The 13,526-nt window shown below is 41.0% G+C and overlaps 1 protein-coding gene across 2 annotated transcripts in view; it reads left to right on the top strand.

The window, feature by feature from the left end:
• The first annotated feature begins 278 nt into the window (after positions 1–278).
• The window catches only part of Skeletor (DM13 and DOMON_DOH domain-containing protein skeletor), a 29,635-nt gene continuing 16,387 nt past the window's right edge, over positions 279–13,526 (top strand). For both annotated transcript variants that reach the window (XM_043413026.1, XM_043413027.1), the window contains exon 1: positions 279–428. In XM_043413026.1, coding sequence (XP_043268961.1) covers positions 332–428 — 97 coding nt within the window. In that variant the 5' untranslated portion in view covers positions 279–331. The remainder of the gene's footprint in view (positions 429–13,526) is intronic.

Raw genomic sequence — 13,526 nt, 5'->3', positions numbered from 1 at the left:
AAAACATTGCGATGTGAGAAAAAAGAAAAAAGACTGCTGCCACGCGAACGAGAGAGACCGGGCACAGACACACGTAAACATGCACACAGCTAAAGAGTCGAGATGAAGCAAGGCAAATGGTAAGAAAACAACTCTGTGCGGTTCCCTCTGATTCTGTTACTCGTGTATTTACCTCTTTGAGGCCGCAACTCTCCGCCCGGACTTTTGCCTTGCCTTGCCTTACCTTCCTTTCCTGATACATTCCAGTAGTGGGATATTTGCTGGCTGAGAGGCACAAAAGCTAGCTGGATCGTTCTCGGACACTTTCGACGACAGTAACCACGAAGACGCCATGACGCGATCATCTCTATCAGCACCCTTACCGCGGTGCTTCGTATCATCTACTTCACGTCTAGTCACTACTGCAGTGTTTATCTTGTTGGCCTCACGTAAGTTTTCCTGTACTCAGATATCAACTATGTTTACACAAGTTTTTTCAAAGTGGATGACCGACGTGAACTTGACTTTTTTCGTCAGGCATTCAGGGATTGAGTCTTTTCTATTAGTCAGTCAAATTGAAGAAAAAACTTGACGAAACTGGCTTGTGCCATCGTTTCGATCTCGGTGAAAATTTACGATTCAGCTTACTGTCCAAACAGTAAAAATGAAGGAATGAAAAGTCCTTGCACATATTCATCTCTCTGTCCGTTGGTTTGTGTTCTGACAAGAGTTTCACGTATCAATGTACGCGTATATTCGGTCATTTGTCTATTTGTATTACTGTATAGTGTGCGGTGTAAATCGTGAAGCGGGATTCTGTGCGGATTATCGCAGTGGTAACTGACTGGTGTTGTCAGACACGCGACACTTTGTAGACACGCGGTTCTAATATCGTGCCACGTTATTCGAAAAATCCAAGTGTCTCCGAACGTCGGAGCAATCATGAGACGAAAGGTGTTTATGTGTGACATGAATTTTCGTCGCGTTGGGAATACGAGGCACGAAGTGCGCTATTTTTTTCGACTCTCCAAAGGCGTTTTCGGACGAGGCTCCGATCGGTTATTGCGGGCTATTTTGCCGGACGATAAAACACTGAAAACTGTAACGAGAGATTTAGACGTACGAAATCCTGGCGATCCTCCGTTGAGAGGTTCGTCGGCATTTATTTTTTACCCAGCACTCGTGACAAAGTTTATTCTCAGGAAAAAATCGACAGCCTATTTATGCGGATGATTCTATTGTGCTTTCTTTGCAAATACCTCCCGCCACGTTGATATCAAGGGCATGCGTACTTTGTCTAGACAGCAAAACGATGATGCGATATATTTTTCCAGACGAGCGGTATTCAGCAGCGTTGTTTTTTCTTCGAAAAATAAACGGCGCATAAATATGAGATGGGTTTTAGCTCGTGTAGCAATTTCGTAAAATATTGAGGTCTTTTTCCCTTTTTTCTTTCATACACTTTCATTCCATTTTATAGACGGAGACCCACGGAAAATTCGTTCGCCTTTTTTTCAAATGTATGACGTGAAGCAAGCACTGCGGTAATTCCATTAATTTGAATTCGTCGCGTAAGAGCTTTGTCAATTATTGTTTCGACAGTTTGGTAAAGTAGTTGAAAATACTTTTGTCTACATCCCTGCAAACCTGCCTCTGAAGTTTAATTACTTTTAACCATTTAGCAGGTTACGATTTTGAACGAGAATTCGTGGATTTGTTCAATATCAAAAAATCCAGTGATCTCCCATTCATTCCTCTTTCGTTCCATTCAATAAATTCCACAAAATAATTAAATTCTCGGACACTAAAAAGCGAGCTTCGAGGCGAGTGCCTAACATTTTCATTTTCTCTTTTATGGGCAGACCAAATTAAAGACGGAGATGCATTAAAATTTACGAGCAGTTGTAACACAATGTTTACTTGTCAATAGTTGAATCGTAATTATCGCAACAGCGATTAAGAACGCAATATACAGAAGGCATTGTTACTTTGCGCCTAGAGTTTTTATCGTATGCGAAAAAATTAAGGTCCGAGCTGGATATACTTATGAGTCGCTTGAGCGTAAAATAATCTCTGAAAATGAAATTCTTGTATGCATAGGAAAATCTAGCCAGTCCAGCAGTGCTGAAAAACCAGCTTCGCTTATATTATTGAAATTACTGGAGCGTTTAAAATAACGTGGGAAAATGTATCGCTCATGCAGACGATACATAATTATCACCGAGAATATTATAAATTTTTGTGTTTAATGTGCTTCCTCATGGAAATTTTATTACATTTTTAATTTCAAATGAAATTCGAATCAACAGATTTAACAAGTTGCTCTCATGTTTTCTTTCAGTTCACGTTTTAACTGCCCTGAACCAATCTGTGTGACGCTGTTACAATGTCCTAAAAAAGCAGCTCGGCGTTAAGGTTGTTCGACTTGTCGAAAAAAAAAAATGCAATAGAAGCAGCGAATGGCGTGGCATCGTCCAATAAGTCGGTGGCTTTTTTACAGTCAACAATACGCTTTTATGACAAAATTTTGCTGAAACGAATATCGGGCAACCTAAATAAAGCAATTATTTGAACAATATTTCGTCGGTGATCGAAATATTGTCATTTTTTCTTGTTTTCTTTCCATATCAATACAAGTTTCTACTTTAAACGATATTATATTAAAAGAGAATTTTCAAAAAAGCATCAAATATTCTACTTGATAATGGCAAGGTCTCGAAGTTAATAAATGAATGGAAAAGAGTGCTCGGGTTGTTAATAATGAGAAAGAACACGAATGAGACGAAAACGTAGTCGAGAATTCAGGCAATGCTGGTTAAAACGCTCCAAACTCGATGCTTCTTTGCAATTTTCATTCGTGTATCGCTTTCAACGCTCTGTTTGTTACGAGTGAGCGCGGAACTCGAGATGCGAATCATATTAGAATCTCTCGATGAAGTAGCAGCTTCTTATAAGCAAACGCGAGTTTCCCTGCACACTTTCGTGCGCGCAGCAACCGGACTGAGCACCCGCTACGCGTAATCTCTTTTAATTCCGTGTTCAATCTTGCTCGCGCGTTATAATTCCATGGGTAGGGTGGGGAAAAAAAGGAAAATAAGTACGCAGATGATGTTTGAGAAAAATTCAATTTTTTTGCGGGCATCCGCAGTGAAACGGATAAATCCCGTTTATCCGGCTGTCAGTCGTCGGGTGTTGATGCTGAATGAGTGATAGATGCGACGGTTTCACGACTACTTTCCCTCGTCCGCTTAATACATAGCTCGTACATTTTTTGTCGCTCATCGCGATATATATATAATTCACGATATCTTTATTTCTGTTTTGTTTGCGGTGAAATTTTAAAACCTCGTCATTTCGTATTAATACTTCAGAAAACCGCGAACCAGCCGGTACAATCTTATCCCCATTATGGAGCATCAAAGTTTCTCATAAAGCTAAATGAATTAAATGTCCAAATGATACCCAAACATTGTTCTTTCAGGATTATTCGTGCTGGCAGAATTTAACTTGTAAAATTTCAACTGCAATGGATTCCGTTGTACCTATACTTTTTTGAAACTCGATAACTCTTGAAGGAACTTTACTATTGATCCGGATCTCAGAAAAGAGTATTCTCAAAAGTTTGTTTTTCTCGAATTTCTCGAATTTCGAAAATCTGAGATTATTCCAAAAGTCGATCCATAAGTTTATGTTCGATTAGAAATAAATTCACGCTCGAGTGTCAAATACACTCAAATTGTTTGTGACCACGTGTGCTGACGAAGCTCGAGAACTAGGAAAGTATGAGAAAAGAATGAGAGTCACATTGCTATTCGTATAATGCTCCATCATTACTTTCCTAATTGCGTACAGTCTGGAACCATTAATATACCGATGTAGGTGACGTCTACACAATGCAAACGTTGGACCGAAAGAATAAGGAGATGTCATCGTTTGTCATTCTGGATAATGATTAATGAAGCTGGGTTTCATTGGTTATTTTTTGTTCGAACTGAAAATAAAGTCTGCAGCTCTCGTTTTTTTTTTTTTTTTCATTAATATGATAAAATATTTTTTGTTGGTATTTTAAAGGTCATAAGTAGTCGGTGACGCAGCCTCGAAAAGTCAAATATGTTCGTGAATCGTACTTGGAAGTTACAAAAATTGAACGCTCCATTCATCAAGTCACAATATTTTTCAACTTTTCTTCATTTCAATATTCAATCATGTTGTCAATTATTAACATCACTGAGGCGCAAGAGATTTTCGAAAGAAATCAAGCTTTGAATTTGAAATTTTATGCGCTTTGAGGGCTCGGCCAAAATAACATGAAAACCGCAGACACAGATATTCTTGTCAGTTTAATTGGACGCTTTGAAGAAGTCGAGATACGAATCTCAGCTGGTGAAAAATATAAGAACGATTGAAATTTTAATGAGACGCGCGCTTGATTCTTCGCTTCCACAATACCTTAATGAAGAGACTTGACGTTGTATTGAATTATTTAAAACAATATTCGAGAGGCTCACTTCACCTCCTAACCAAATGCTGCTCTCTCAAATTTCCACTTGGCCTAGTGTACTGTGTAGAATTTCTAAGAGTAAAAATACCAGCAGCGTATCGTACATGCGTGCCCAACGAAATTCATAATTCTGATAACGCTGTTTCATCTCAATAACAAATCTTCGAAGTGTTATGACAGAAACGTAATTTAAGGTAAACGTCTCGGTGATAAAGTGCATTCACAAAATCTTGCCGGAGATAAATGTAAATTTTTTAGGTTTTATTAAAAAAAAAAAATGTTTGAATAAACAAAAAAAAACGGTAGAATTAACGTCGAGCGTGAAACGGTCGTTGCACGTACGCCGCACTGTTCCTCAATTTTCGTGCGAATATTTTATAGCTAAAAATACAGAAAAAAAAAAGAAATAAATTATGGAGCCTTTAAATTTTTTCGAGAGTGACAAAATTTTATAAGATTCACGATTCTCCATGGAGCACTAACGATTCCTGCTATGAGAGCAAAAAAAATCTTTTGCTTCCCGATTTTTGAGAAAAAACAGGAAAACATCCAAGTGGCTTGAGCACTATCTAAAAAACTTTGAAAAAATCTGTAATTTCGAGAAAATTACGTTTTTTTTTATGTACCAACGATTTCCGTCCGAGCTCCGGGAAAAAATCGATTTCTTTTGCATCACCCAAATGTACGCTCAAGAAGACCGCCCCAACTTCGTGCCCGGCCATCGTCGGAACAGCATTGCGACACGAGTCCAATTACACGAGAGCCGCCATCGCCTCTTTGCTTTCTCCTCCACGGCTGCTCACTGCGACTGCTCGATATGCATACATACATCTGTGTATAATAAATGTATGAAAATGTCATGAGGTCATCGACATCGTGTCGCTTACGATTTCGGATCTCCCTCGACGAATCTCTCTTTCCGCCGGGATCTTGTATACGCGAACACTTCATTGTATCTCTCCATATATATGTATACAGGACGATTCGCTTGTAAGGCACGTATAATGGAGAGTGCGCCGCGCAATTTATCGGATTTGAAATCCCATTGAGGATTGTTGTTATATTTGCAAACTCACGCGGAGGAATATCGCTGTGAAGCCTCGTCTGAATACTGCTCTCGGCACTGTCATAATTCATAAGACCTTAAGCTTTTGTGATTCTGGGGAATACTTTGACAGATCTATTTCGTCGATTCACACTGACTCGAGTATTTCGTTGCTTTTTGTTTTTCGGCTACAAATCGTTCGCCGGGCCGTGAGCTCCTTCATATACTATTTGACTTTCGTAACGATCTTCGATGCATAAACATCGAATGGCAGCGAATATCTGCACGGAGAAACTTTTATGCGAATATTTCGGATGAATTTGCTAGAAAAATTTGCTATGTTTTGTAGCAGCGCTGTTCTGTAACGACATTATATTACATTTCACCAAAGTGCACAGTAATTTTGATGCCGAAAGCAGTTCTCTCAAATTTAACTATGTACGACATAGGCAACATTTAGGTCTGCGATATTCTTACATCGAACGATGTATCGATATCCGAATGTCACTCGTGTCTTTGGCGAAATGTTAAAAATTGGTGAATTCGACTGCGGACAAATTGCCTGAAATTTTACTATGTGCCACTGGTTAATTTTCATGTTTATACTAGCAACGCCTCGTGTAATTGGTGGGCGCATGAATTTTGCTACGTTATTGAGGAAAATTCAGTGCGGAAAATACGAAACTATGCAATTTTTTGTATAGCACAGATAAACGACTGCTGTGTTATCTCCTAAATTTTCATCAATCTTTTCATTATTTACTATGTTTTTTATCAAAATTCGCTCGGTGTTCATTTTTTATATGGTACAGCGCGTTATTTACTGTGAACTCTGTGCTAATGGTTCCCCAAACTTTTGCATTGCTTGACACACTCCGTAGCGATTATTATTATTATAATATCGATGTGGTCCGACGTTACTATAAAAACATAGTAATTTTTGCTATAAAAGTCCCTTCGAGTGCGGCTTTTGTATCGATTGGATAATATTATTTCCCTCGTTTCTTATATTTTTTCAACAATAACTCCGATCAAAATACGCAGCAAGGAACGCCGCACGATAGCGTTTGCGCGCGAACGTGAGCGGAAGATCGCAAAAACCTCGATAATTGGATCAATCTGTTTTCCACACGGACAGAATTGTTATTGGACCGGTGGCAAGACGGTACACAAATCTTTGGGGAAAAAATCGCAACGAGACAGCGTTCGGTGAAAAATGTAGTAAAAGAATGAAAAATTCGCAAATTCGAGAGAAACGGGAAATATGAAAGTTCGTGCGGCGGGGGGCGTTGGAGAGTCAGCAGAGCCGGCATAACAGGCAGCGAAATATATCCCTTCTCTTCCTCCACTTCGAGCTCTCCAAAGCGTAGCGTTATGCACGTAGATATGCGTACACAACATCTGCGTATACGTGTTACTCGGTTAAACGCTGACGACGACAAGGACGCGACGAGAGAGCCGGAAACGTTACGTGATCATTTGCATTTCACCGTTTCGTAAAACTAAACTTCCTCTTACCCAAATATATACTTTGCGAGTAAAACTCACGTATCGTTGCAGCCAACTGAATTCGATCGGGAAACGCGAGCCGAACTTTTATCACGGACGATGCGTTCAAGGTTCGTTCGCTCGTTCGAACGGTTCGTTAATGCGTTGTCAACCGGATTTGAGAGTGAACATTTTCTCAGTCTCGATCGTAAGAGTCGATGAAAATTCCTTGATTCCGTGCAATCTACTTTCGTCTGACTCAGAAAAAAATAGCTGAATAAACAGCGTTAATGGAAAATGGAATGAAAACGTTCGCGATGCTCGTGCGACAGTCGCTTGATGCAACGGAGAAAAAGAAACTTACGCGGTAGGAAAACACACGTGAGCGCAACGACACGCGACTCGGCACGCACGTGCGCTTTTCTGCGACCTAAGAATGACATGGCCGAGCGGAATGTGATGTCTGACAGCGAGAAATAAACAGATAGCATCAGTTATTACGAGGCCACGGGTATAATTCTACCGTTTGCCTCTAATGCGCTCGATGGAAGCGATGAAAGTACTTTTTTATGGGACGGACGTTGGAGTCCGAGTCGAACAGATCTGTGGACCATTTTTTCGTCTTTACAGGAACTCGTTGAATATTTTTGCTACTAAGGAGCCTCTGTTCAGGCGGTGCTGGGAGTTTCCTATCGGAAATTACGGTTCCGCTGGTTTAGCACGCGATCGAATTTTTAGCGAGCTGCTCGCTCCGAGCGACGGGGAATGGCCGTATGACTCGGCACCTCTGTGAGAGCGTGACGTCGAATTTTTGACAAGTTACTCGTCACAGAGACGGTGAATGATCGTGGAATTCCGTAAACGTGTCATTTTAAAAGTGCAGCATTTTGCTCATGATGCGTGCAACGGAAAGTTACGCTTATGATAGCGGAAACGTTCCCAGAGTGAAGACAGCCATCCGCGTTGAAAGGGGAAAAGGGGCTTGTGCGGCGCGCAAACTTTCAACGAAATTCGAGTGCACAGGAGGAACCGAACGGAGATTGGCTTCCTTGTTAATCACGAGCCAGAGTAATACGAAGCTTTGTAACACGGTAAATCGATCCAGCAAAAAAAACAGTGATTTTTAGTGAATGACTGAAAGATCAGCGGTGCGGAGGAAGGACAAATTTATCTCGGGATTTCATGAAAAATTGTGGCTGATTAATATACACAAGGAGAGCCGAAGAGAAAGAAAAAGGAGCAGGAACAAACGGAAGTTTCAACCCGGAAGTCGGGCAGCCTGCGTCCCTTATTATTCTTTCCGTTTTGGTGCTCATCTACGTTCGATGTGCGAATATCTATATTTTTATTATGTAGAGATATTGTTACGTCTCGAGAAAGAACTCTTCCGCGAGATGTACGACCGGTTTCCTCGGAGATAATTATTATAATGAGAGTCTCTCAAAAAAATCGATATTACGACATTTCCTCTCCTGGAGGCGTAGAAACTCGCGATCTCCCACCATTTCATCTCTTCGAAGCCGGTCAAACAAGTCGAATTGTAAATATTCTCGTTGCTCGCGAACTGAGGATAGCCCGAAACATAACGAGCACCAAAAAATAAGTCCACCTTTCTGTGCATCTTCTACGTCTGTAAATTTCCATTTACTCCGAATTCTTTCCATTTCCCACAATTTTTTGAGAGAAATATTTTCGAGACGAACCGTGTACACGTGTCGATAATTTCGTCGAATATATCGAGTTCCGTGATTCCTCCGAAGTCTCATCCTCAATGATACCATGGAGTGATATCCTTTGGAGAGAACCTACTAATAAAACCTCATCCAAAATCTCTCATTTTAAATGAGAAAACAAAAATATCTGCCAACTTTTTGCTATAACATTTTCCTCAAATCCTTCGTTGGCAGCGCCTTTGGAAGGCTCTCTCTTCTCTCCATTTCGTACCACAGTTCGATGAAACTTAATGCCGAACCTCATTACCCTGAGAAAGGGATGACATTAAGGAGAAGCATTGAAAAAACATGCTTGGCGAAAGATAACGAACTACGAATCTACTCGACTCATTATGTTTTGCGATTTCCGTCAGTTTGAGCGACTCGTAGATTCGTTAAGCTGGATATTTGTATGCAATGTACGTAACTGGTAAGCTTTTCTTTTATATGCGTATCTAACGTTGTATATAAAGGGTATAAACCCACGTAACAATCCTCCTGACACTTTTGTCAACATAGTTAACGAATTCATCGTCCCCATTCGAATTCTTGAGTACGAATGTGACCGCGGCATAAACAGAGAGATCCATAAATACACCACTCGTATCGATCACTCTGCTAACAAGAATAAGGCTCTCGTCTTTTGTCTCCCACGATTCCCCCGCATACATATTGATCCCGAGAAACGGTGAATCCGCCGTCGGCTTTAAAATTCGAGAAATTTCGTATGATTTTTACGCCGCATATTCGCGCTTCCGTTCCGTTAATCCGATCACGAATGGGCGGGAGACAAACCAGTTGGAAACTGATGCTGTATACATATATTCCGCAAAAGAAGCGAGAAACAAACGAGTAAACCGGAATTTTATACCGGATAATTATAGATTAACTATGACGACGATGGAGCCTTAGAAATATAGGTCACACGACACCGAGTAATCGAATCTGCGTCGGGGATGCAGTCCTCGTAGCCGCGAACGGGCTATTATTCGCTGCACATCGGACTCGATTATAATTATCCTTCCAATTCGACGGGATTCGAGTTCGGAAAATTCTCTGCGAGCTCTCTCTACGAATGATCGAGTATACGGACAGTGATTGGTCGGAGGAAAGGAAGCGTGTGTAAAAATACGTTCGAAAAGATCGGTTTGGATTGGAGAACGAGGATGAAGTAAATAAGAATCTCGAGGCGTATAGGATCGCAGGCCTGACAAGCTCGACCGGCTCATCGCATGCGTGTACAGTAACTTAAATTCTTGTCTCCTTCGCGCTCGGGCGTCTCGTTAAGCCGATTACACGAGCGGCCTGTTACGCGCGATCTTAGCCGCGCTGTAATAGGTAAGTAGAGTAATCCCGCGGTGGACGGAGGCGAAACTCTCGGTCCTGGTACGCGTTCGGTAAGGCGGGCGGACGGGCGAGTGGTTTGACGTTTACAATCGATTCCATGGAAAGGAACACGAGTAACGGTGTACGTACGATGTTAACATTGAGAGGATGAAATCTCGGTCCTTTCTATATCTACTGAAAGACAGTATATATCTTTATAAATCGCTGGAGAATGCTTCGAGAGATAGTATACAGATATATTCGCTCGCTAGAAGTTTAGAGACTGCTCGAGCTCAAGACGATCGCTTCTGTGCTCTGCTGTTTGAGAGGAGAGAGTTCGAAACGGTGGGTCCTCCGGAATGGCTGTGTTCCCTCCACTCCTTGGGCTGCGATTTAACGAGGAATCGCTATCCAACATTCCGCGGAGTATCGTGATGCCTGGCTTTGCTCTACATGCCACGAGAGCATCCAATTGCCTCGCATTATAAATAAAATTATACGTATATATATACGAAGAACGTGCTCAAACGAGCGCTACGGAGCGCGCTAATTAACGATGTGCAATCGCTTGTCACCTCATTTTTTATATTATTATAAACTACGTTTTTTTCTCTCCCCGTGCTGGACGAACACGAAATTCTCCATTGCATTCGGCCGATCATATTCCAGACGACTTTCCAATGTCGAATGTCTCTTGGTTATCGGCCCGGCAGAATAACAACCGTCCTCTTCATGACTATTCAAAAAGAACTCTGCTCTTAACGATCTATGATACGAAAGTCTAAATAATTATAAATTCATCAAATTTGGTGATAATGTTCTTTAACGTCAAGTGCGAAAACACAATCTTTTTCAAAATTTTCTTCTGCTTAGTTATCGAGTATGCTATGCTTATACACGTGAATTTCGGTGATCAATTACTCGATAACTCTACGGAAGAAAAATCTTTAAAAATTTGTATTGTCAAATTTGGCACTAAAGAATATGTTGACCAAATTTTATAAAATTCTGATCATTTTGAAATTTTTCATGTATAATCCATGATCCTTATAATCATCATACGAGTAGAGATATCGGGGATTAAATATCACACCGGAGTAGATATGTTAAAGAGGGCGGAGGTTCTCTCTACTCAGATCCGCAGTTGTTAAGGAGCGGAGTTGTTCTCGAGAGTTAACTATAGCAGCTATGTCATCACAGCTCTACGCGATAAAAACTCCGCTCTTTGAGCATGTATTTAGAGGAGAACTGTTGTTGGATACGTTACTGAGAGTAGAATTGTTGACTTGCTGCAACACAACTCGACTCTTACAAATCTACTCGATAACATTTCCACTCCGAAGATTTTTATTTTATGTATCAATCGCGTCTCTACTCTTTAACCCTCTCAGACCGAGACCTATTTCGCGTTGACGGAAAATGATTCCCTTCATAATTTTATCTCAAAATACTTTCTAGTTTCCGAATCCACTGTGACATTTCGGTTTTTTTGTTGGGAAATATGAATTCGAAAATTTACGAATTAATCTAGCACCGAATACCTTAAATAAATCATATTAGCTTCCCTTTGAAAGGAAATAACGATTGGAGTACGAAAAAAAATTTTATACCCACTTTTCTTTTGCGATAACTAAAGCACCTTTTCACACAACGCCAACTCAACATGAAACGCCGACTTCGTATTGATATTTCGATGAGTTAAAGCAGTTTATCTCTTGGTTTAGGAGTATCTAAAGTGCAATCTAACCTTGCTTCATGGAAATAGGCAGTTAGAACCCCGACCTTACTGACCGATGCAGTTTTATTGGGCCTGGAAGCGCGTGTTGATTAGAAGCAACATACGGTCCGAGAGGGTTAACATTTCTAGACGGATAAGACAGAAGATTAATGACGAAAGAGGAAACTTATTGATTTTCAAATTTGAGAGTAGAGCTGTTAGGCGAGCAGGGTTGTTTTTGAGTAGAACGGTAAAGCGAACGGTCGTTATTCTGCCATCGGTCCGAAAGTTTTTAGCTAAAAACTATGGAGCCAACTCGAATTCCATAGCAACTCATCCCCGTGATTGCCATTAGAAATAATCTTCGAGGATCGACAAACCACTCGGCTGACGTTGAAACTTTGAAAACCACTCGTATTTCGGTCGAGACAAATCTCCACCGGGTTTCGCCTGTCTCGCGACAAATGATCGCACATGCTTCGGAAGCAATTTAAATCTAGAAAGGTTTCTGTCCGGAGTAGAGGAACGGGGAGACAGAAATTCTGCAACTTTTTGCCGGCTCAACTTTGGCGAAACTGATCGAAAGTCTTTCTGCATTAATTGTAGTCTCATCAACGCAGCATCAGATTCTCAATGATATATTTATCAATGAAATATTCAAGTTTTTCTTCCCCAAAAATTTATTCATTGTCCCTCCTCAATTTAGCTGCAATATTTTTTAGTTTTTTCTCCACCCACACAGCAGCATCCGACCTCCAAAATAGTTACTGTGGAATATTTAAAGAAAAAACATTTTTCCGACGCGAATTTCCGCATTACTGCCTTAATGACCCAAATCCAAGGAGGGAGGAGAGAAAAATCAATGTAGAAAACGAGGATCGACGAAGGAAAGGTTTCCCATACGTTTACGCGCTCAGAGGGATTGATGTACATCGTGAAAATGCAGAAAATTTCTACCGTTAGAACGGTCAGGCAATTTTTCCGTTGTAAACGCTCATCTCGTGCGCCTTCACCGTCACTCGTATCCCCTTCATCCTCGTCCTCCCGCTGATCCCTTACACGGCGTCCGATCTCAGGGTAAATACGATCACGTGTGTACGGACGCTCCGGTATACGAAGCGATTATCGCGTTGCATCGATATATTCTAACTAGACGAGAGAAATCCTTCGGATCCCTCGTTCCCGAGATGCTCGTAATCGCGTCTATGCATTCTCTGACTTAAGCTTCTTCTGTAACTACCTGTGTGGATATACAAAGCTCAACATATATTTCATACGTACGTAACAGTGTAACGAAGCACCGCGATGACCACTGCCCGAGCACGATCGACGCGCGCAGTGCCAATCTTCCGATGCTCAATTTCCATTGACCATTCGTCACCGCAGACTTTCGAGGACACGAGTGAATGCCTTTTTTCCTCCTTCGCGTCGTCTTTTATTCTGCATTCAAGAGACTCGAAACGATCTCGTTATAAGAGTCAATCTTCCCGTATACAAACATTACACACGTCACTTTTACGTTACTTCGAAAACTTATCGATCTTCTGGCTCCTTCGACCTCCACGTTTCATCTATTTACGTATACCGATCCACGAGAGGCGACTTTACGTATTCGCACATTCATACTATCAATGAAATGCTAATGTTTAATGAGCCTGACCGAACGATCCAATAGATACGTGCGAGAGTATCGCGTCAAGTTAATTGAATATATTTCTTTGACTCTGACGCTCGCGAAGCTTCACAATCGGAGTGTTT

This window comes from Venturia canescens, chromosome 2 (genome assembly GCF_019457755.1).
Source record: "Venturia canescens isolate UGA chromosome 2, ASM1945775v1, whole genome shotgun sequence".
NCBI lineage: Eukaryota > Metazoa > Arthropoda > Insecta > Hymenoptera > Ichneumonidae > Venturia > Venturia canescens.
This window is presented reverse-complemented; position numbering and strand designations above follow the sequence as displayed.